Below are 21,778 nucleotides of genomic sequence, written 5' to 3'. Positions count from 1 at the left end.
CGTTGTATTTTATATTTTCACTCCAGGTGGAGTAAAAATAACTAAAATTGGGATACTGCAGAGAGTAGTTTTTTCCAGTGAATGAAAAACAATTCAGCGGTGAAAAAAAAAGGTACGATCCTATAAAAAAGGCAAAAGATTCATTTATACCGTTTCACTTCATTCATCTTAATCATTCCCTTAGCTAAGTTGTTTTATTTTCTCAAAATATTCAAGAAAATCTTAACTCTTCCTTACTTTATTCAGATCTCATCAAACTTAGAACAGCAGCTTATTTACTTCATTCATAAACAAGTCGCGAAGTTGAAAATGACAGAAATGCTAACGAAATTGCGAATACTTGCTACAAGATATCCAATTCAGATGACTGACAGTTGTAAAATGAGATGTTGCAGTAGGGTACAAAAGAACGCGCGCTGAAAAACAGGAAACGGCATCTTCAACCCCAAAAGCAACCTTGAAGGTATCATCTGAAATATAGCTTTCATGGAAGCAAAAGTAGCTCAGTATTTATTGGGAGTACAGGAACATCTATAGATGTGTATGAGAAAAGACCTTGGAAAGAATATATTGACAGCAATATAAACAGAACACACACACGTTTGCGCATAAGTATTATGTCTGTCAGTCTCTGTTCACAAACGGAAGTTCAGATATTTCACTCATATGGTTTTGCTTTTTTCTACTCATCAGAAACTGATGATTGGGATACTCACTGGGTGAGTATCCCAATTCTCAATTGGGTGTTATTTCTGTTTGACGTCTTTTTCACACGGAGTGTTCTAAAATAGATGAATGTGATTCTGTAAACTATTGTGAAATTCGCCATACGTTGATATTTCTCCTTTATTTCCTGACTCAGTGGGTCAGTCTTTCTAGATCTGATCTGTTTAATCTTTATTCTGAACCGAAGTTTCATGGTTGGCTCATTATAAGAATACTCCGTCAATCCATAGGACAAACTTGTTGTTGGTTCCTTGTAGCATCTGTCTTTGATTTTTCTATCTTTCTTTCGATAAATGTTTCATATTAAGAAATAAACTTAACCTAATCGTCGATCTCATTGAGCTGCCTAAAGTAACACACATATTCAAAGAACTACTCATCATTATCAACCACAATAGCAGTTTTATCAAGCGCTTGACACGTCCTACCGTTTTATGGTAATCAGAAGCATTATTTACTGCCATCTATGTTTTTTCGTTCTCATTCTGATGTTCTGTTGGTAATGTCCTCCTCCTCCCCACATGTTCCGAGCATTATTAATTCTCTTCTTTCTATCTTCCGTTCACGTTTTATGTTTTATCTCGAGTATCATTAACGTCTCATAGGTTTTTTTTTTTTTATTTCCTCTTCCACTTTCTTTTCATATATCATTCCTGTCATCGTTCTTCCGGCTGAAAATTTCATTAGCATTCTCCCTGTTTCCTAATTCTCTAGGGTTGAACATCCACTAAGGAATATTCAACAATCCAAAGACAGTTCCACTAGGAATGCATAGTAAAACTCTTTGGCACACGCTGAGATTCTGAGCATCAATGGATGGCATCTTCACTAGTTACACCATTTTTTTTTAATGCAAGAAGACACAACATATCACTCATCTGAATCTCACTTAGTTTAAATGATCCTTTTCAAAAGCTCTGCAAATATTAATTGGTGGGAATGTAAACTGATTATAGTCATATTTTATCGTATATTCCAATGTTTTGTTGCTACTCAATATACTGCCTACCTGCCGAGATTTTAAAATATCTATTACTTATTAACTACTAATTACTAATAGATATTTTAAAAAGGAAGTATAGTTACAAGCTCATCCGTTGCGATAACGCCCTTCGGTTGGAATTGTCTGGTTCGAATCCCATCTAGTCGGGGGGGGGGGGGAACAGTTATAAGAGCTTTCAACTAAAGGGAAGTTTGCCAATCTCGCAAAGAATTGTGTAAGACTGTCTAACTCGGATTTTTCATCCGCATGACAGATAATCTCCTGTTTTGTGAACACATACACGGAAATAGGATTAAACACTCTGTTGTAACATAAATCAGGTTCATGAAAGCTTAGTATATCACCGTAGCACTGAGCCATTAGATCGAATACGTATAGGAGATGGAATGGAATGGATATAGATATATAAATAGGAATTCAGTTATTTTATGCAGAACCTTATGTTTTTACTGTTTGTGTCAATGTTAGTTATTTTTAAAAAATGTAAATTACTCATCATAATATAGAATGAACTAAAATATTTCAAAGTTTTGTGTATGTATATATATATATATATATATGAGCTTACTAAATTTAATATATATTAAATTACTGCTCATCTATGGGATACGAGCGCCTTTAAAATATGGCACTCATTTTTTTCCTCATACATCAAGACAGTTTTTGGAGACTATCCTTATAGACTATCACATGACGTCCGTAGCATCAACGTTATATATAGCACTTCCCTTAATGGAAATGGTCAAGCTTCTGATTCAGACGTCATTTTTGAGAAGAAACAGCAGCAGAAGAAGGAAAGATCTGATAAGAGTAGTGCAATCTAACAATCATACATTTTTTGCCAAGCACAATAACACAGATAATGTCCTCTCTGGAGGAGCAGTGTTGTACTGCAAAATTCAGTCATATAATATAATATTTTCTACTCCTTTCTTTTATGGATAGAAAATTGTTAAGGTGTTTCTTTTCTGGAAACACCACAAGACATCCGAAAACACACACACACGCACATTAAATTAACCTTTCTTTGCTAAACAGTTGTTTTTCATTGAAGAACCTACACTGGTATTTGGTGCTGTCTTGTTCTTTTAGTGCTCGGTCAGTATCGACGATGCTTTTTGGTTGTAGACCCGGGTTCGAAACACAAAGAATCTTTATATGGACTTCTCAACTGAAGGTGATATGGGTTTTTCCTCTCAGAAACGAGCTTTTTCTTCAGGTAAACCCACAAAAAAGGGCACACGTAGCCTCATGGCCATAGTTGTTTCGGAAGTAACTCCCAACAGCCCAATCCAATCCAACTTCATCCAATAGTTTAGACCAGGAGTCGGCAACCTTTGCAGACTCACTGGCCACATTCAACTTTTATCTTTAATAATTGGGCCGCAAGCTTAGCACGAACAAGAGATTCATTATGAATACTTTGCATCTTCAATGTTTCGCTGAGCAGTCCAAGAAAGTTGTAATTTATTAATTTGATTTTTTCAAGCTTCACAGTTGAAATCCTTATATTGGCTTTCATGTTGATTCTCGTAATGACGTCTGATATTATATTCTTTCATAACATCAATACTTATGTTCTCATAACAGCATCATTAAACCTTCTTCCTTCATCTGTAATTTTACATTTTCTTGAACACATTTTTGAAATTATTTTTAACAACTATATATCTGAAAATAATAGTTGATGTTATTGAATTATATTAAAAGACAGACCAGGGAACGCGACTGCAAAAATGCGACAAAATCTCGGTGGTTGTCGTCGGACGACGTCGCATTTGTTATCCCCCACTCATGATGACTCATATGGTTGACTCGCGCCACGTTGCACGACCATATCAGTATAAAATTATTTTAAATTTATTATTCATATTATAAAATGTATTATATAAATAATTCAACATGCCATGTATGGTCAACCTTTTATGATCCGCCAAAAAACGCACGTTTGGGCCGCATGCGGGTCGCCGGTTGCCAATCCCTGGTTTAGACACTCGAAAGACATTTTTCAAGCACTCGGAAATCGCTCTGTTGGCAGAGTAATATCTTTGTTGGCTTTTAAAAGTGCCTTGAGAAAAGTGGTACCTTTTTGATTCCTTTAGTGTTTACGCATTTCATGCTTACACACCAAATTTTATTAAATTTTGATATTTTGTATTCCTGTTAAAATTTATTTAACCATTTCATTCTTCGTTTAAAAGGTACATTTTAGCGGCAAAATTAGGCAAGACAAAAATAAAAAGTAAGATTATGTTACAAATGACAATAAGTAAACGGTGTACACATACTCGTTAACTTGCTGTGATGATGAAATACTTTTACTATACCAGAATGCCACTACGAATTACATATTTTATTACTTTCAAATATTGGAAATATTCCAATATTTGAAAGAATGCAAATATTGGAAATTTGGCATACTTTTTTATTATTAGCAACAGTCCATTGTTTAGTTCTCTGTTTAAAATTATATATGTATTGTATTTCGCAGAATTCAGATTTATCATTGTGAGGGGGCGCCACAGGACACTACATATCGGAAAAAAGTAAAAATTATCGCTAGCATCAAGTCATCTTCACGATTTATATTGAAGTAGTTGTTGGTCATTGGATTATTTCTGATCAACTCGGATCACTAATTATGTGCTTGTCTTAAAAAATCAAATGTAATATTTTTATTATTTTTTATTATTATTTTCTGGATCCATTTGAAATTATGTCTATGCTTTTCAACACAGATGGTGCTTCATTTTTTTAGTAACAACTTTCCAAAAGAATTGTTATAGAAATTATGAAGTACATTGTTTCTTACATAACACAATTACTAATACTTCAATATGCATCTAGTGAAATTTGTGAGCGTTTATAAAAGCTTGTGTCTGTATTTAACAAAAGCTAAATTAAGAATGGTAGCATATTGTTATGTCATTCTTTTGTCCAATACATTAAGGAGAATAGTTATTAACCACGATAGATATTAAACACGATATCGAAAACTATATTAGTTCACGCAAAAGTACTTCGATTTTCAAGATATCAAAGAATTTTTGGAATAAACAGCATTTAAAATAACTTATCTGGTGATTTTTTCCCCCTATACAACTACTAAGCTACAGCGAGTAACAAATGCCTGAAGCAACTTCACTATCACAAATTGTTTCCATTGTTTTTTGACTGCAATGTCTATGTGCGGATTTCGATGGTAAGAAAGGAAGGAACCAGGTTCACTATTGTGTGTGTGTGTGTATTTTCAGTACGCCTTACCTACATCCCGTGTGGTCTATGTCGCTGCTTGTTCGATAATTTATATCTTCGTCTTGTGGATATTGCTATGTCGGAGTGCATCTCTTCGGCCCTTAGTCACCAGAACGAGACAGAAGAAGTGTAAAAAATAGAGGGATACAGCAAGAAAATATTGAACTGTTCATCTTGCATTGTGCAGAGATGTACTAAGACTCAAGGATTCGCTTTGTGATATATTTTTTTCTTCTTATGCTTTACTACTTTTGTTTGAAGCACTGTGCAGTCAATGGCAAATTCAGTCTGTCGGCCGAACTAGTTAAACAGGATTACATGGAATAGTGTGAATCAGAAAGAAATTCTAAATAGCTTATTGATATTTCGTAATATTTTCTTGCATGTTTTTGTGAAAATAATTTGAATCCTTTGGGATATTTACTAAGAAATAAAAATTCAGGAAAGTAAATAGTACTGTGTCAGTAGAACTGACACAGTGTTATTTACATTTCATTGCTAAATATTAAGACAGAGAGAGAGAGAGAGAGAGAGAGAGAGAGAGAGAGAGAGAGAGAGAGAGAGAGAGAGAGAGAGATCATAGCAGTAAGACTGCAAGTACATTGGATTATGTCTGTCAACAATCCATGTTCTTTTATGTTAGTAATTTTAGACAAAATTATTGACTTCTAATTCGGGCACAAATCTATTTAGTAGGTAATTAATTGTTGTCTTTTGCACCTGGTGGCGAATTAGTTATTCTCCGGTTGAAGTTGTGAAATTATTCCTCGTAGACCACCCCTGCTGTTATCAAGAAATATACACAAATCAACATTCAGAACATACACACTGTACAGACATAAAACATATCAGTTGGGCTGCCTTTTCTAAATTGCAATAAGCATATTACATTTTACATTACAAAATGAATGCTTTATTTGCATGCTTCTAAATGTGTATTTGAATTTTTACGCAATTAAGCTATTCTTAAAGTTCTTAAAAGAACTGAGCGATGGACTGAGTCCTTGACTCTTTATCCCGTCATCTGAATGAAGAAAATTTGTGGATGGGGTGTTATTGAGCTAAAGGCTCTAGTCCTGGCTGGGTAACGGCAATAGCCGAGCCTTAGTTAAAACTCCATTGGCTACAGCATTGCCATCCGTTACCCTGGAAGTCCTAAAAAGGACTGGGATGTTCATTTTCTGGGTTCATCCCCAACTACGCTATCTACGCGATAAAGCATGATATTAAACCAATTAGAAATCCGTTAAAGGTGTCTAAATATTATTTTTAATTTTACCATAATATTTGAAATTTTTATCATAAAAACAATTATTTTAATTTATTATAACAAATATAAAGATTTTTTATATAAAAAATTGTAAATAATTTAGTATATTTACTTTTATAAAACTTTGGCAGATTTCGAAAACAGTAAGCCATTTAGCCTACCAAATAAACGCATTTTACAACGCTAATTTTGTCATTATAATAATGTTTGATTCAAAGAGAATAATTATACACATTATACTGAATTAAAATGTCACTTAATTTCTAAAAATATATTATTTTTATATGATCGTGAACTAACTTTGAATATCAATGCGTCGAAATGGATTTGAAGTTGTCTTAAATTTATAGTATAATGTTTATAATTCTATGTTTATTATGAATACGTTTACTGTCTTCGCTATATTAAATAAATTACGTGAAGTATATTAAAGAAAATGTGGACAATATTGCTGAGATTTAATAGTATTCACTACTCATCCTGTTTCCGTTTACTCAGTAGAAGAGTATAATAAATAATGAATATGGTTAATATCCAATTTTATCACAGTCAAAATTTCAGTTGTTAGGTATTTGTCGATGACTTCCCTGCATGTTGCATGCGTAGAGTATTTCCATCTTCCCTTAGGAATCCTTCTGAATTTTCGATGATAAACGGACACTAAAGATATTGATTTTCCTCTCGAAATGCTTGCGCGCGCGTAAAGACAAGCAGCTACCAGTGAAGAGTTTTTAATGTAATTATTCTAAATGCAGATTGAAGTTGGTATTTAATATAATTATGATAGTTGATAAAGAGCACTTGCACGCTCTGTTATCACACTATGAATCAACGTTTTGCAAATTTTTCTTACGTTAATCAATTTCCGCAATATGCATTTTATATGTGCCAACAAAAAAAAAGTCACCGCGTAAATTGCCTAGATGGCTTCATAGTGTTAAAAACAACTTGGACGAAGGATAATGAAGATTTATCAAGCGAATGTTAAGAAAACGAAACGTTAATTATAGAAAGATGAAGGTTTTCGGCCTATTTTTGGTGTTAGATGATAAATGGGGTGTGATTAAAATTGAGATTAAAAGCCTGGGCTGTTGCATCTTTGCTTTTTATTTTCTTCCTAGTTTGAAACTTACCTTTAATTTCTCAAATTGCATATCGAACGTAATTCCCGTAAACAAATTGTATACATTTCTGTAAAAACATCTCTGAGATTACATTTTTTTTTTTCATGTGCAGTATCCCCGTTATGAAATATTATTATGTATCAGCATTATATTTCAATCCAATCTGCATTTGAAAAGATTTTGCAAAACAATTTTTTACTTACCGAAACTGGTTAGAATCTCGTAACTCAAAAAAAAATCAATAATAAAAATCACGCTATTTCGGACACTAATACCAGTTAGGGTTAGGAACATCACGTAGCTTAAGGTGAAAAAAATGGCCTGCTAAACTGATTTTTGAAAGTTGATTTGCAAAAGTTAGGCTTACAAAATTTCTTGACTCCTTTTGAGCTAGGGAATGGGCGTTAAAGGGTTTTTTTTATTTTTCATTACTTTATGACATATATATCATTCCTAGAGTCGTATCACCAGGGCCAGGAATATAATAAATCCATAATATTTGAATATGCACGTATTCTATCAAAACAACAAATAAAGGTAATAGAACTATGTTAATAGCTCAAATTATGTTGCAGTTTGCTTATGAAAAAACATCGTTTATTCCATAAATAAACGTTAATAAACGGTATATAACATAAATAAACGGTAGTAATCGTTTATTTATGGAAAGAACGAAAAGAAAATATAATAACTGTTTTACAAGAAAAAAAGTTGTCCATGAGTCATACAAACCATACGGTTCCAGAAACTTATGGTATGGCGTGCCAATGAAGTGCTAAATATCATGTCAAGCTACCAGTTACATAGGCCGGTATATTATCATTAAGGTTATCGTCACCATCAAAACTTATAATCTATAGGATAAATAACGTTTCGACTTGATTTTGTTAATAAACCATTGGTTTCTTTCAATTGGGTAAAAAAACTTTTTCTTCTTAGCTTGAGTAGCCATGGATTTTTCACCGAGACAAAGCAGCCAGAAAATAATTGCCAAAAATAGCAGACTAGGCATATAGGATTAACCGCTCTGCCATGGGGTTAATTAGGTTTTAATGAAATCAAGCTATTTGATCGTCTCAGGTCACTGATTCTAACACGTTCCAGGGAATTAAACAGTTGAATACATTATACATTTGATATGCAATTATACATTTGATTTACTTCCAACGAAAATGAAACAAAATGTTGTTAACACAGCCATATATATTTTATATATTAATAAAACATACAGTATTCATATTATTTGTCTTATATAGAGAAATCTTATTCAAATACTTTTTTCTTTGTGTTATTATCTTTTTTATAATTTAAAACAATGATTAATAATACAATGCATTTAAAAATTATATCTTTATACAGTTTTCGAAATTGGCACTTTTTTAAAGAATTTTAAAAAATTTGAGAGAAACAAGATACACTTTATTATTATAATTATGAGTTATAATGATTAATAAATGAAAACCTGAAAGTTGTTGTTGGGCAGGATGGGAATAGAATCAATCGACCGTGAGATGCGGTGATTGATTCAGTAATGCCCTTGGGGGTGATGGATAGCAACGCAAAGCTGTACCAATGAAGTTTAATTGAGGTTCGGCTGTTGCTCTTACCCCCTTGGGCGATGAGTTTTTGAGTTCGCTCTCTTAAGGTTTTTGCCTTAAGGGAGCACTTTGAGTCTCCGGGGAAGGTGTTCTCCGGCACGGCCCGCTGAGGGGCTTTGTCGGTGAATTATTTTCCTCGGAATTTGAGCGGTTCTGCTCAGTGGTCGGGGAGCCCGTCACTGAGTGGAACCAACGCTGAGATTAGGACGGTCTTTCGCCCACTATGGAGTGGCCTAGAGATCGTCCGTATTTTTGAGATTTCACCTTTACTTACATAGTCGGTGATTGATTCATTCAATCCAAAATACCCTTGGAGGGTAATGGATGGCAATGCTGTAGCCAGTGAAGTTCTAACTGAGGCTCGGCTAATGCTGTTACCCTCCTGCCATGATCAGAGCTTTAATAGCTCAATAACACCTTATCCCTACACTGTCCTCTACAGATAACGGGGAAGATGAAAAGCATTTTGCTTCGCCCCTTTAAGCCAGTCCTTATAAGGACTATATAAAGTTGTTGTTCGTTCACATCATAAATTTCAGGAATTTTAGATTTATTAGCTAACCTAAATTTCGGAGTGAGAAGTAAAAATCCACAACGTTGTAGCTCAGTTGGTTTGACGAATTCCTTGGAAAGACTTGATTTTGAATCTAGTAGGGCTTCTCAACGAAGGGCAGTTAGTTGGTCTCATACGTTACAGGATTATTTCTTTCTGAAAATTCGGTTTTATTCATCCCACAAACGGGTTAGAAAAACACAGCATTTACACAAGAATATATATAAACTGGCGATAATATCCTAAAATTATGACTACAAGAGTCAATCTGGATAGGCCATGGGCCTAAAGGGACCATAAATACCACGGATTATTATTAATTATGATGTAAAACTTTTATTTAAAAGTAAATAAAAGATGTAGCTGAAAATTTGTAATTAAAATATTGTTGTTTGTTTTGATGATCATTCTTGTAGATTTATTATACTATTTCATATGAATGTTCTTGAATTTAGTATAGTATGATGAGTTAGTATTTTGATATTTTATTAAGGTATATTATGAGTTTCTTGTTCAGTTTTTTAATAAGATATTAGTTCATATTTGAGACGTTAATTTTATAAAATATAATTTATATTGATAAAATTTTATAATCTTAATGTGTCAATGTGATACTTTACGGAGATCTTATTTAACCTAGCAAAATTACTATTAAGTTGATTTTTTTTATAATCTCATTAGTAAAACATAGCGTTAAGAAAAGCAGGAAATGCTGAACATCTCTCTCTCTCTCTCTCTCTCTCTTAAAGAATAACATGATCTCATATTCAGTTTTAGAATGCATAATTTTATAATTTAGAAGGTACCAGCATACGCAGCTCAGTAGTTAGATCTATGACCATGAAAGAAACCTAACTGTTAAATGCCTACAACCCATTCATCTCCGTATCATGGCCCAACGATTAGGCAGTTTGTGTATAATAATTGCTGCGCGATTTGACAAGCTAAGCATATAGTAATCTGAATTGATTATAGTTAAAGACATCCATAGAGTTCAGAAAAGTTCGGAGAAATGCTATAATAGCAGAGGCATGGTCCGAATAAAGTGCAGAATTATCATTATCTAGAATCATATCAAATACAGCATTTATTTCTTATTATCATTTATCATTTATTTATATTATCGTTATTATTATTGTTAAAGCAGCGAATCTCTAATACTATCAAGGTTTAGTACCTAATCATTGGTGGTTCCATTCTTATAAAGCAGTTTAATTTAGTAAAGATGCGATATGCTTTGGTTTTCTATCGTATATATGAAGTCTGATTGCTGTGTTTAACCGAGCTTTCAGATTTTTTAAATGTTTAGCATCTTTTACGTGCATTTTATGATATCTTTATCTTCAGGAAGCTTGCGAATCTAGTAGACATAAATCAATCGATACCGCATTGTAAATATACCGTGTAATGTTATGGAATATAGAAAACATCCCATAAGGGATGTTTTCCATATTCCCGAGTTAAGGGGATTCAGTACATGTCTACAATCGAAATCTCGGCTGTTTTATTTTCTTCTGAGATGCGAATGGTATAACGTGATAGTTCCCAAACAATCATTTGCATACACATTTATGATTTTTGTCATGTCGCTCACTATCTCTATACTGTTATTTTTGTAATGTTTTTATTTAAATCGACTCGCTCTAATACATAAAAACAAAATTATGAAACATGAATAAATACGATGAAAACAAAGCAGTGTTATTATATTACAAAATTAGAAAAATAAAACTAAATTAAAAAAAAAAACCCTGTGAAATTCAAATAATAATAAATGTAATTGATTTACAAAAATGCAGTCATGAATTCTTCATTATAAAGAATATGAAATCCAAATTCGAAATCCCGTTTTTGCCACTGATTCCTGAGCTACGAAAAATAAAAAAAAATTAAGAAGCAACAACTAAAACTATTAAAAGAAAGTATAAAAGTATAATAAACATATATTGTTTTCTAGCCAAGTAGCAAAACAATGAAATAAAAACTATTTAAGTTGAATACTTGAACCAAGTCAGTGAAAAAATCAAGAAGGAATAGGCTTATGTAATATTAAATGGGAAAACAGCATCTATTACTTAAAATTTCAAAGCTGATTTTAAATAATTCTTTGTGTTGCATTTCTTTGGAATATCAAATGTGTTTTTTTTTTCTATTTTTTTTTTACAGAGGGATGTACAAAAATATTTTTTTTTGTAAAACACTTTTTGTTAAAAAAAAGGTTGGTTATAGCCTATACAAGCAGAACTTAGAAAGCAAAGCTTTTATCTGTAGTGCTTAATTTAAAAGACAGATCCTTGACGATGGCTAACACTTGAAATAATTAAAATAAAGAAATAAAAAAAAAAGATTTGCTATTATAAAACAACTCTGATGAAATAAGATTTGACAGCGAAAAGTAAATTTGCGATTACAAATAAATGCGGGAAAAAAAATGTAAATTGACAAAAAAAAACAAAAAACGGAAAGATGATTAAGTTTTCTTGAAAGATAAATTCATTGTCTTACTTCAACTAGTAAAAAAGAGAGAATGTAAATTCCCTCCGATTATTTGTAATGATAGTCTTGATTATTTGTTGGATATCGTATCATTCTGCTTTCATTTACTCTCGTCACCAGTCAGTATTGTTCGGTAATACGTGATTCATAAAACTCACATATTTCGTTACATGTATAAAAACCCTTACGTTTAGTCATTTTGAGCTCTTTCTCCTTACATTTTATTCAAACTGATGAAATAAGTGATGTACTTATTCTTTATTTGATTTGTTTATTCATAATATTTCTTTATTATTATTTTTTTTTTTAACTGTGGACAAAATAAACGTTTAACTGACCGGGAAATCTTGTCGTCTGACTGTAAACTTTAGTTTCTGAGCAAATGTCTGAGCTTCCATTTACACGAGCATTTTAGTGAAATTCTGGGAAAGTTCCTCAGAAACTTTTGAATTCTAAGTCATGTTTATAACTCAAAAAGCATATCTCCTTTTTTTTTTTTAAAACAAAAAAACAACTTTTTCCCAAAACTTTATCAAAACCTTTGGGAAAATAATGCTGTTATACGCATTTTATTGGTCTCATCCCATTTGCAGTCTGTAGATGTGTTGGAAACTATGCCAGCGCCCTCTTGAACAACCTGATCAGAAAACAATTTTCATACTTCGAAGGTTTGGTGAAAAATTCACAAGTAATTGGAATAATAACGATAATAAAAGTAAACTTTTATTGAAAGGGAATATTAGACGTTTCCAAGATATTTGATGTTTCCTTTTTGACTTTCTAAGGAAACGAAAACAAATCTAGAAACTGGAATAACTTATTCTTATGAATAGGCGTCAAATGGAAAGGTTAATTGGGGATAAAATGGCATGTTGGCTGTCATAGTCGATGTTGGATGTGTAAACAAGAGTTCTAGACATCGTTCCCAGTCTGTGTGATATCTTTTTTTTTTATTATTATTCTTGTCACTTCGACAACTTATGAATAAATATGATGTCTGTTTCGTAGTTCAGGGTACATACTAGAAAATAAGTATTATAGAAACTACCCATTTGTTTCAATTTCGTTGAGAATTAATGAAAGAAAATCTTCCTTATTCCTTATAAGGACTGGCTTAAAGGGGTGAAGCAAGAATGCTTTTTATATTCCCCGTTATCTTTAGAGGACAGTGTAGGGATAAGGTGTTATTGAGCTATTAAAGCTCTGATCATGGCAGGAGGGTAATAGCAATAGCCGAGCCTCAGTTAGAACTTCATTGGCTACAGCATTGCCATCCATTACCCTCCAAGGGTATCGGATTGAATGAATCAATCACCGCATCTCACGGTTGATTGATCCGCACCAAGAAAATCTTATATAATAAGTCCTTATAAGGACTGGCTTAAAGGGGCGAAGCAATAATGCTTTTCATATTCCCCGTTATCTGTAGAGGACAGTGTAGGGATAAGGTGTTATTGAGCTATTAAAGCTCTGATCATGGCAGGATGGTAACAGCAATAGCCGAGCCTCAGTTAGAACTTCATTTGCTAAGCATTGCCATCCATTACCCTCCAAGGGTATTGTATTGAATGAATCAATCACCGCATCTCACGGTCGATTGATTCACTCACCTCCAAGAACAAACAAGGTGTTGAGAAATGTAGTAATATAATAAAATAAAAATAAAGGTGTCCTCTTAAAATGTTAAATTTTCAAAGCAAAAAAGCTTTTATTGAATTTAAATTTACATTGTCATTTAATAATTTACAATTTATAAATAATATTAATTAACTTTTTTTTTAACATTTTTATGTATAATAATTACACAAATAAGTGGAACATATCTGCTTTGAAAATGTTTTTAGTATGTTTTATAAAACCATAAATCAAATGAAATAAGATGGTTCAGTGCGGTTTACTATTTGGCGTACTATTAGCCAATTCGTATCAGTTTATGCATTGCTAATTTTCCCACTGCGTCCATAACAAGTGACGTACAAATGAAAAATGACCTCCCTACTCAAACCTTCGAAGACATTTGGAATATGATACAAAGTTGGTGTTTTCAATAGTTATTCCAGCAAAGCAACGTTTCTCCTGAATATAATTCATAGTTAATGGATTTCTTTAGGAATCTGAGTTTATATTAAGGAAGAATATGAAAAAAGACAAAACATAAATAACAGTAATTCAGTTAATAAATGTAGAGGTGGGAGATCTTATAGTTAACCAACTTATAGGATCTGAGGTACAGTGCCATGAGGTATTCTGCATCAAATAGACAGAATATCGTTCCAGGGGATAGCGACCGAGCTTGGTATCGACGTTTACTGGCCGATATTGTGTTCCACATAATCCCATAAATGTTCGATGGAATTTAAATCAAGAAAAGTAGGCTGCCGAAAGAGTACACAGAATGCTTGGGTGTGCTTTTCGAACTATGCACGCGCAATGCCATCCTGTGATCCTGGGTGTTGTCTTCCTGGAAGATTCTAGATCCTTCGGATCACATTGTCACCATGTAGATCGATCCGAAAGAATCCCCGTGCTAGATTTAGTGGTCAAAGTGTGTTCGTAGGAGATGAGAGAACCCAATGATGCCCATGACAACAATCCCCGTATCAGGAGACTGCCATCACCAGTCCGTTTACAGCCGACAGCGTATTCTGGTTGTCCGAAAACAGAATAAGTGGTCATAATTCTTTCTTTTAAGGTTACACGGTGGTCAGCATTCAGAGTGAAGAATTTATGGAGACACAACACACGTGTTAGAATAATTACTTTACTTAACATTAAAGCGACGTTTCGACCTCTGTATTGAGGTCATCATCAGGAACATATATACAAGCTACATGCCGCTGCACTATACAAAAGTAAAATGAATCTAAATGTTTGTTAATAATTTATCGTAGCTTGACCTCTGGTGAGAAAAAAAAACGGAACTACATTAAACAATTTCTGCAGTTCTTTCGCATTGAGATTTTCTTCTGTCTGGGGTTGTTTTAGTTGATATATGGGTTAAAGATGGGGTCCTTCACATTCTTGGAATAATTAATCCATCAATTTAAACAAATCTGAACAAAAATGATGGATTCATTATTCCAAGAATGTGGAGGACCCATCTTCAACCCATATAGCAACTAGAACAACCCCAGACAGAAGAAATTCTCAATAATAAAGGACTGTAGAAATTGTTTAATGTAGTTCCGTTTTCTCACCAGAGGTCAGCTAAGATAAATGAGTAACAAACATTTAGATTCATTTTACTTTTTTATAGTGCAACGGCATGTAGCTTGTATATTATACATATGTATGTTTTCCTGATGATGACCTCAATACAGAAGTCGAAACGTCGATTGTTACTTGCTTAATGTTAAGTAAAGTAATTATTCTAACACGTGTGTTGTGTCTCCATAAATTCCTCACTATGAAAGTGGTCGTAATATTTTGACTCATGAGTGTCGTTTATGCAGAACTATATATAAACTATGAACCATACAGAAAATATCAAGGAAATGACAATAATAAAAATGTGTTTAAGAATAGCATTATTTATGAACATAATTAATTATTCCAACAGTTGAACCAAGAGTCAGTTTTGGCTTACATTCTGTAGACATGTAATATCATATAATTCCACATGAGACATGACACACGATCCAATTAAAAGTAAATTTAAGATCCCGGATGTACACAATATACATTTATGTACATACGGGATCTTAAATATTTTATTAAATTCTATCCAAATCAAGCGAAGCTAGTGCAATTATATTGTAGAACCCCTGTGTCCTTGTGTAAATGGTATGATTGCAGTAAAAATTGCAACAGCTCGATAATTATTTGTGAGAATTCCAAATAACAAATTGTAGTAAATTCCTTCCAGCCAGTCTTGAAATAATTTACGTACTAATGAACAGTAATCGCATTACATTTTGGGAAAAGCATTTGAAGACATAACTGTTAGTAGGTAGTCAACAAAATAAGAATTAAGGCATAAGTAGAATTAACACAAAAATTATTTAATATTTATATATAAAATTAAAGCAGAAATTAAACTAATGTTGGATCACATTTAGATTTTATTATTAAGAAATTATAAACTGAATACACACACACACAAACCTATACACACTGAAAATAATCTTGGATATTAAATTTAATAATTAATTTCAATTCTTGAAATTATCAGCTATTTATAATTTGCAAATATAAGTTTTACGGCTTAGCTTTAAAGTTTAATTATTTGACATTTTAATCAGATTTATTCCCTTAACTGTGATCAGGGTAAGTAAAGAGCAGTGATTATAATCAGGACAGAAACATGAAAATAAACTCCTTTAATGGGAAACGATTTCGTACAGAACGATGTGGGTAAATTTGAAAATAGCAAATCCGATAATGAGATTTATTTGAGTCCATAGTCTCACTGAAGTAGCGAAGATTATGAACTCGTTCATTATTTGAGTCATTAAAAATGAAACGACATAATATAATGAAAAATAAAAGTAGTGTAGGAAACGAATTGCGGTCATACAGAAATGTATAATAACAATGACAAGTGCCTGTTAGATTTTGTTTAGGACATGAACTAGGCATTCGACTTTATAACACCATGTTATAAAGATAAAACACATGCCTTCTTCAGAATAACAAATATAAGATGTTATAGTCATTCAATGATCATCAAACGAAGTCACTATAGTATGTATATATATATATAGTTGGAGAAAATTTGGATGAAAGGGAAAGACTAATAATAATGGTAAATGCCTACTGGGTTTCTCTTCAGAAAACAGATCCAGTTCAATCACCATACTGACTCGAAAATTCGCAAGAAAAAAACAAAACAAAAACAAATGAGGAACATCTTATCGAGTGCATTATCTTGACTGTACGACTCGTATTATCTTTACATTGGTTCTAGACACAATAATATACAGAAGATTTGAAATAGGACTTGAGCAGGATAAAAATAAAATTTTCTTACAAAGTTTTAAAAATGAAACAAGTCGAACAGCTCTTCAGAAGGCATCTTTGGTTAAGATATCTGCAAAGACAGAAAAATGAAAATATCATGGTAAGAGAAGTGAAAGACACTATAATAACTGAAGAAATGAAAGAAGTAGTTCATGCATATAGAAGGTTTTTGGCTAACAAATTAGTTTTATAGAATGTAGGGAAAAACTAAAAGAAATTAGGTTGTTCGCAAAAGTAGGTTTACAAACGTCACTTGGAGGATTTTCAGGAGAATATTGAAGATAAATTAAAATGAAGGTGGATGATCGGAAGCCTATTGGAACATTTAAAAATTGAGACGAGTAATGAAAAGGAATCAGAGATCACAAGGATAACATACAAACGGAAGGTAACGATAATCTGGATGTCTGCTAGAAGTCTAAAAATCACCAAACGGAGAAAACCAGGAACAGAGCCGTGAGAAAATTAGAATGCAATCTGAGGTATATATCAATAAAAATAAATAAAAAAAATCAGCTAACGCCTTTTTATTCCCGTATACGGGGAGTAGGCGAGGCCATTTAGCCCTATCTAACTTTTTTTGGAGACGGAGTGGGCAGTTCAATCTCCACTGGTACCAATCAGAGATAGATGGCCCAAGGCTATCACTAATTAAGCGGTACTCAGTGAAGAGAGACGGCTCAAATGTGCCGCCATCTCGTGGTCCTTAACCCTAACACAATATATTTAATGTCTGAAATAATGTGGGTTCTACGGTCGATTTTCTTGAGTTTACAGGACGAAAAACCCGAGTTTCCGGGAGGAAAAACCTGCTTGCCCGTGCCAGAGATCGACTAACTCGGGAACCGGTCGAAAAAAGGCTTAGAAATATTTCCTCTAGTCGCCGACTAGACTCGAAACCAAGTCTTCCTTCGTACGGCCAAGCGCCGTGGTTGGCAAACGCCACATCCACTGAGCTACACAGGCTCAAATATATCAATACTTGGGGTAGAAAAAAGCCATCAGAAATCTTAAAGGCAAACAGTGTAGATATTCGAAAAGAAATGTTCAATTATGGAGGTATAAAAGTTTTACACCAGAAAGTCTTGGTAAAGTCAACTTCCTAACGATTGGAGAAAATCTCTGTAACACACACACACACACACACACACCGGCGACTAAATTAAAAACCTTTATGAAGACATATGTAAACGTCACTTACGCAGCGTATATGCAAAATACTTGGTCATGTGCGTCACCACGTGACCAAAGCAACTATTTAAGAATGCTACTGGTCAGTAATCGTCAATAGTGCTGATCACAATGGAAATTGTGATCAGCACTATTGATATCAAATTTTGATTTTATTGATATTAATAACAAAGGATCTTTGGAAGTTCGATAAAGGACTGGAGCTACGATTTTGAAAACAGCGGAGCTCACTAGTTTTTCAAAAGGAATCACATCCGGGTGTTTAATCAGTGGAAAAATAACCCACATTTGCTTGTCTAAGAGGCGTAACTGTGGTCATAAGGTATTATCTCAGGAACGAGATCGCCGTCGTCTGAGAAAGTTTGTATGGACAAACAAAACTTCCTGTGTACAGCAACTGATCGAAGCATTTATGTATTCTGTATATGGTATTTATGTATACCATATGTTATTCTGTAGATCTAGAAAAGTTATGATGATAAGGTATGGAACAAGAAGAAAAGCTGCCCCAAAACTCTATAATGATGGGATATTACACAGAATAATATATCTAATCGAATCCAAAGTCATACAGAGCTGAGTCACATTTGTCATTTGGTTATTACAACTAGCTTTTTGAGAACAGCAACAAGTATTTTATAACACAGTTGTAATCTTTAATCTTTTATATTAATATAAGGCTTCATTCACGTAACATTATCAGCTGCAAAGACATGAATGTAGTCCCCGAGGACATTATTATATGTATCATGAATAATTCATTGATGTGCTCGTTACGTTACACTATGGACACGTTCGGTATTTCACTTCGTATACAGCAATGCGCCCTTTCCAGCAGTACTAAAATACATCATAGCAAGTTTACTGTGCCGTGAGATCCCCCAGATGTAGAATATTTTAATTTGTAAAGCCATCAAATTAATTTATAAACTACGTTTGGTTCGTATATTTATTTTATTGCAGTTTACAGAATATGGATAACCCATTTATTATAAATAGAGTTTTGCTGATTTGCAATTTTTAGTTTTCAGAAAAGTATGTCATAACTTTTGAAGAAATTTGAACTATTTTTGCGTTTGTATTAATGTTTAACAGTCCGTTAGTGACTTTAACTTGTTTATCATTTCAGTGTTAGCGAGAACTCAGGATCCAGAATTTGCCGGTCCTATTCCTAGTTTAACGATAGCGTCAGGAAGAGATGCTGTTCTTAAATGCATCGTAGACAATCTTGGAGACTATAGGGTAGTATGCTTCGTAGTGGATTATTTTATTATACTATCATAACGAATTATAGTATATTTGGTATAAAATAAAATATCAATCCCACTGTAGTGAAATCATTTATCTTATAATGACCAATTAAAGTTAATTTTTTTATCAGAGATTAAATCTGGTGTAGTAAGATTACAATACTTTTCTATCATTATCATAATTGTATCATCCTATCACTTAAATTGTGTTCATTCTTTTTATTTATTACTTTCTTTTATATATGCATTGATGATTCTATACAAATTCCTATATCGAACAAATATTTGCTTAATGGTTTTTGTTCCTCTATCTAATGTCCACTATTACTTGAAATATTAACTTTAATATATATATATATATATATATATATATATATATATATATATATATATATATATATATATATATATATATATATATATATATATATATATATATATTATATGAAATAAGATAGCCAATCCAATATTTTCAAGTAGAGCTTAACAAATCTGTTCAATTAAAATCATGAATTCAAATACCAGTTTAATTACAATACACCAGTTTCTTTTTTGTATAAATATACATCATAAGGTATTTATTTCATCATTAATACGGTTTACGTGTATTTATTTCATCATTAATACGGTTTACGTGTAAATAAATGTAAATCTTAACAACAAGTTTGTATGTAGATAAGCCGGTCTCATGTGGAGGTAGGGGTCTTTTCACCCGGAAACTCGGGTTTTTCGTCCCCCAGAACAGGAAAACCAAGGGACTCAACCGTCCTTAGGACTGGTTGGGTCTCAAATCTCTAATGAGGGATTTACGAAGAATTAATACAGCCTGCTCGTCATTCCACTGCTGAATCTCCCATAAGGGTAAGTATGTATATATATGACTGTAGATTCGTGTGTGTTCACAGGGCAGGTTTGATTGTTCTGAGAGCCGAAATACCCGCGTTTCCCGGTGGAAAAAAAAACCCCTCTACCTCTGGAAGTAATTTGTTTGGAAGTTGTTTATGTATTATAATACATAAACAACTTCCATGTTGTCAACAATGATATTTTCTGTATACTTATAAATGGCTTTATGCTTTAATTATTATTGTATTATAAATGAAGAAAAAGATGCAATAGCTAGTAATTCTGTGTTTTAATTTTGCTTTCAGAAAGTGAAACGATTGTTTATTTATTATTGCTATTTTCTAATCAAAAACAACAAATTTTAATTCAGTGATTTGCTCATACTTTTTCTTGACATATTTTCGCATTGATAGAATCTTCATTCTTATATCCATGTTAATTAAAATATCGATAATGATAACTAAACACTAGAGAGATATAGACCGACGTGAAACTACACTAGCAGTGGCGCACCTAGGGGGGGGGGGGGAAGGGGACATGGCCCCCTTCAAAGAAAAAAGGAAAAAACATTAGAAAATTTGCCAAAAATCTTTTCCTAATTAAAATTCTTTTTTTATTTATGTTGTGTGTGTCTTCTATTTCTATACTATTTATGAATTAGCGATTATTGCAGATGCTCAGTCATAGGTCGTAGGCGAGCGTAGTGTGTATTCTCAAATCGTCTAATCAACTCGGCCCCCCCCCCCCCTCCAAGATTAAATCCTAAGTGCGCTGCTGCTCACTAGTATATAATATCTGTGTTCTACTACTAGTGAATTATAACAAGATGATACTAGTCTGATAGTCTACAAAAATTTTCAGAGCATTTTTAAGTTAATGACGTGGCAAGTGAGTCAAAGTTATCAACTTATGAACTTGAGCATGTCAAATGTTGTTTTCGAGAACAATTTCTTAAGCAGGCAGCATAAGAATCAATTTTAATTTTATTTATTTTTAACTATAAAATGCATTAAACGTTTTCTGTACTTTTTTTTTTATTTTGTACTGTAGCCTTTACATATATGTAAGGTTTTTATTTTATTTTAATATTTTTTGTTATATCTCAAGCTGGAATTTTATGTTATTTACTTCCATAATCAAGAGATGGCGCCACGATATGTAAAGAATTTCGTGTTTTTGACTAGGGATTCTTTTCAATATGGCAAGTGGAATTTGTTTGAGATATTGCAGTGATTTTGATAATAAAAAAAAAAAAGCTTTTTTTCCCCCTAATTGAGTCATATTTGGTTTCTTTATAGCAACTAAGGAAATTATCTCTATTGAAGAATTTTCTCAGGATTTCAAACTAACGTCATATATCGAATTAAAAAGTTATCTAAGAAACTTTTTTTTTACTTTATAAATAGCTATTCCTAATGAAAAGATTCTTCAGTCTCTCAATAACAGCGAAGCAAAAGATTTGATGAAGCCATATTAAATTTTCATTTCAATTTAATATTTTAGTCTC

General features: G+C 32.7%; 1 protein-coding gene across 1 annotated transcript in view; it reads left to right on the top strand.

Annotated features, from left to right (window-relative positions):
- The first annotated feature begins 14,444 nt into the window (after positions 1-14,444).
- The window catches only part of LOC150107689 (lachesin-like), a 195,810-nt gene continuing 188,476 nt past the window's right edge, over positions 14,445-21,778 (top strand). Inside the window, exons 1-2 of the mRNA XM_090392169.1 lie at positions 14,445-14,570; positions 19,271-19,417. Of these exons, the coding sequence (XP_090248295.1) occupies positions 14,445-14,570; positions 19,271-19,417 (273 nt within the window). The remainder of the gene's footprint in view (positions 14,571-19,270; positions 19,418-21,778) is intronic.

Source organism: Typopeltis vanoorti, chromosome 4, assembly GCF_054136105.1.
Source record: "Typopeltis vanoorti isolate ZY-2024b chromosome 4, IOZ_Tvanoo_1.0, whole genome shotgun sequence".
Taxonomy (NCBI): Eukaryota; Metazoa; Arthropoda; class Arachnida; order Uropygi; family Thelyphonidae; genus Typopeltis; species Typopeltis vanoorti.
Note: the sequence above shows the minus strand (reverse complement) of the source record. Positions and strands in the feature narration are given on the sequence as shown.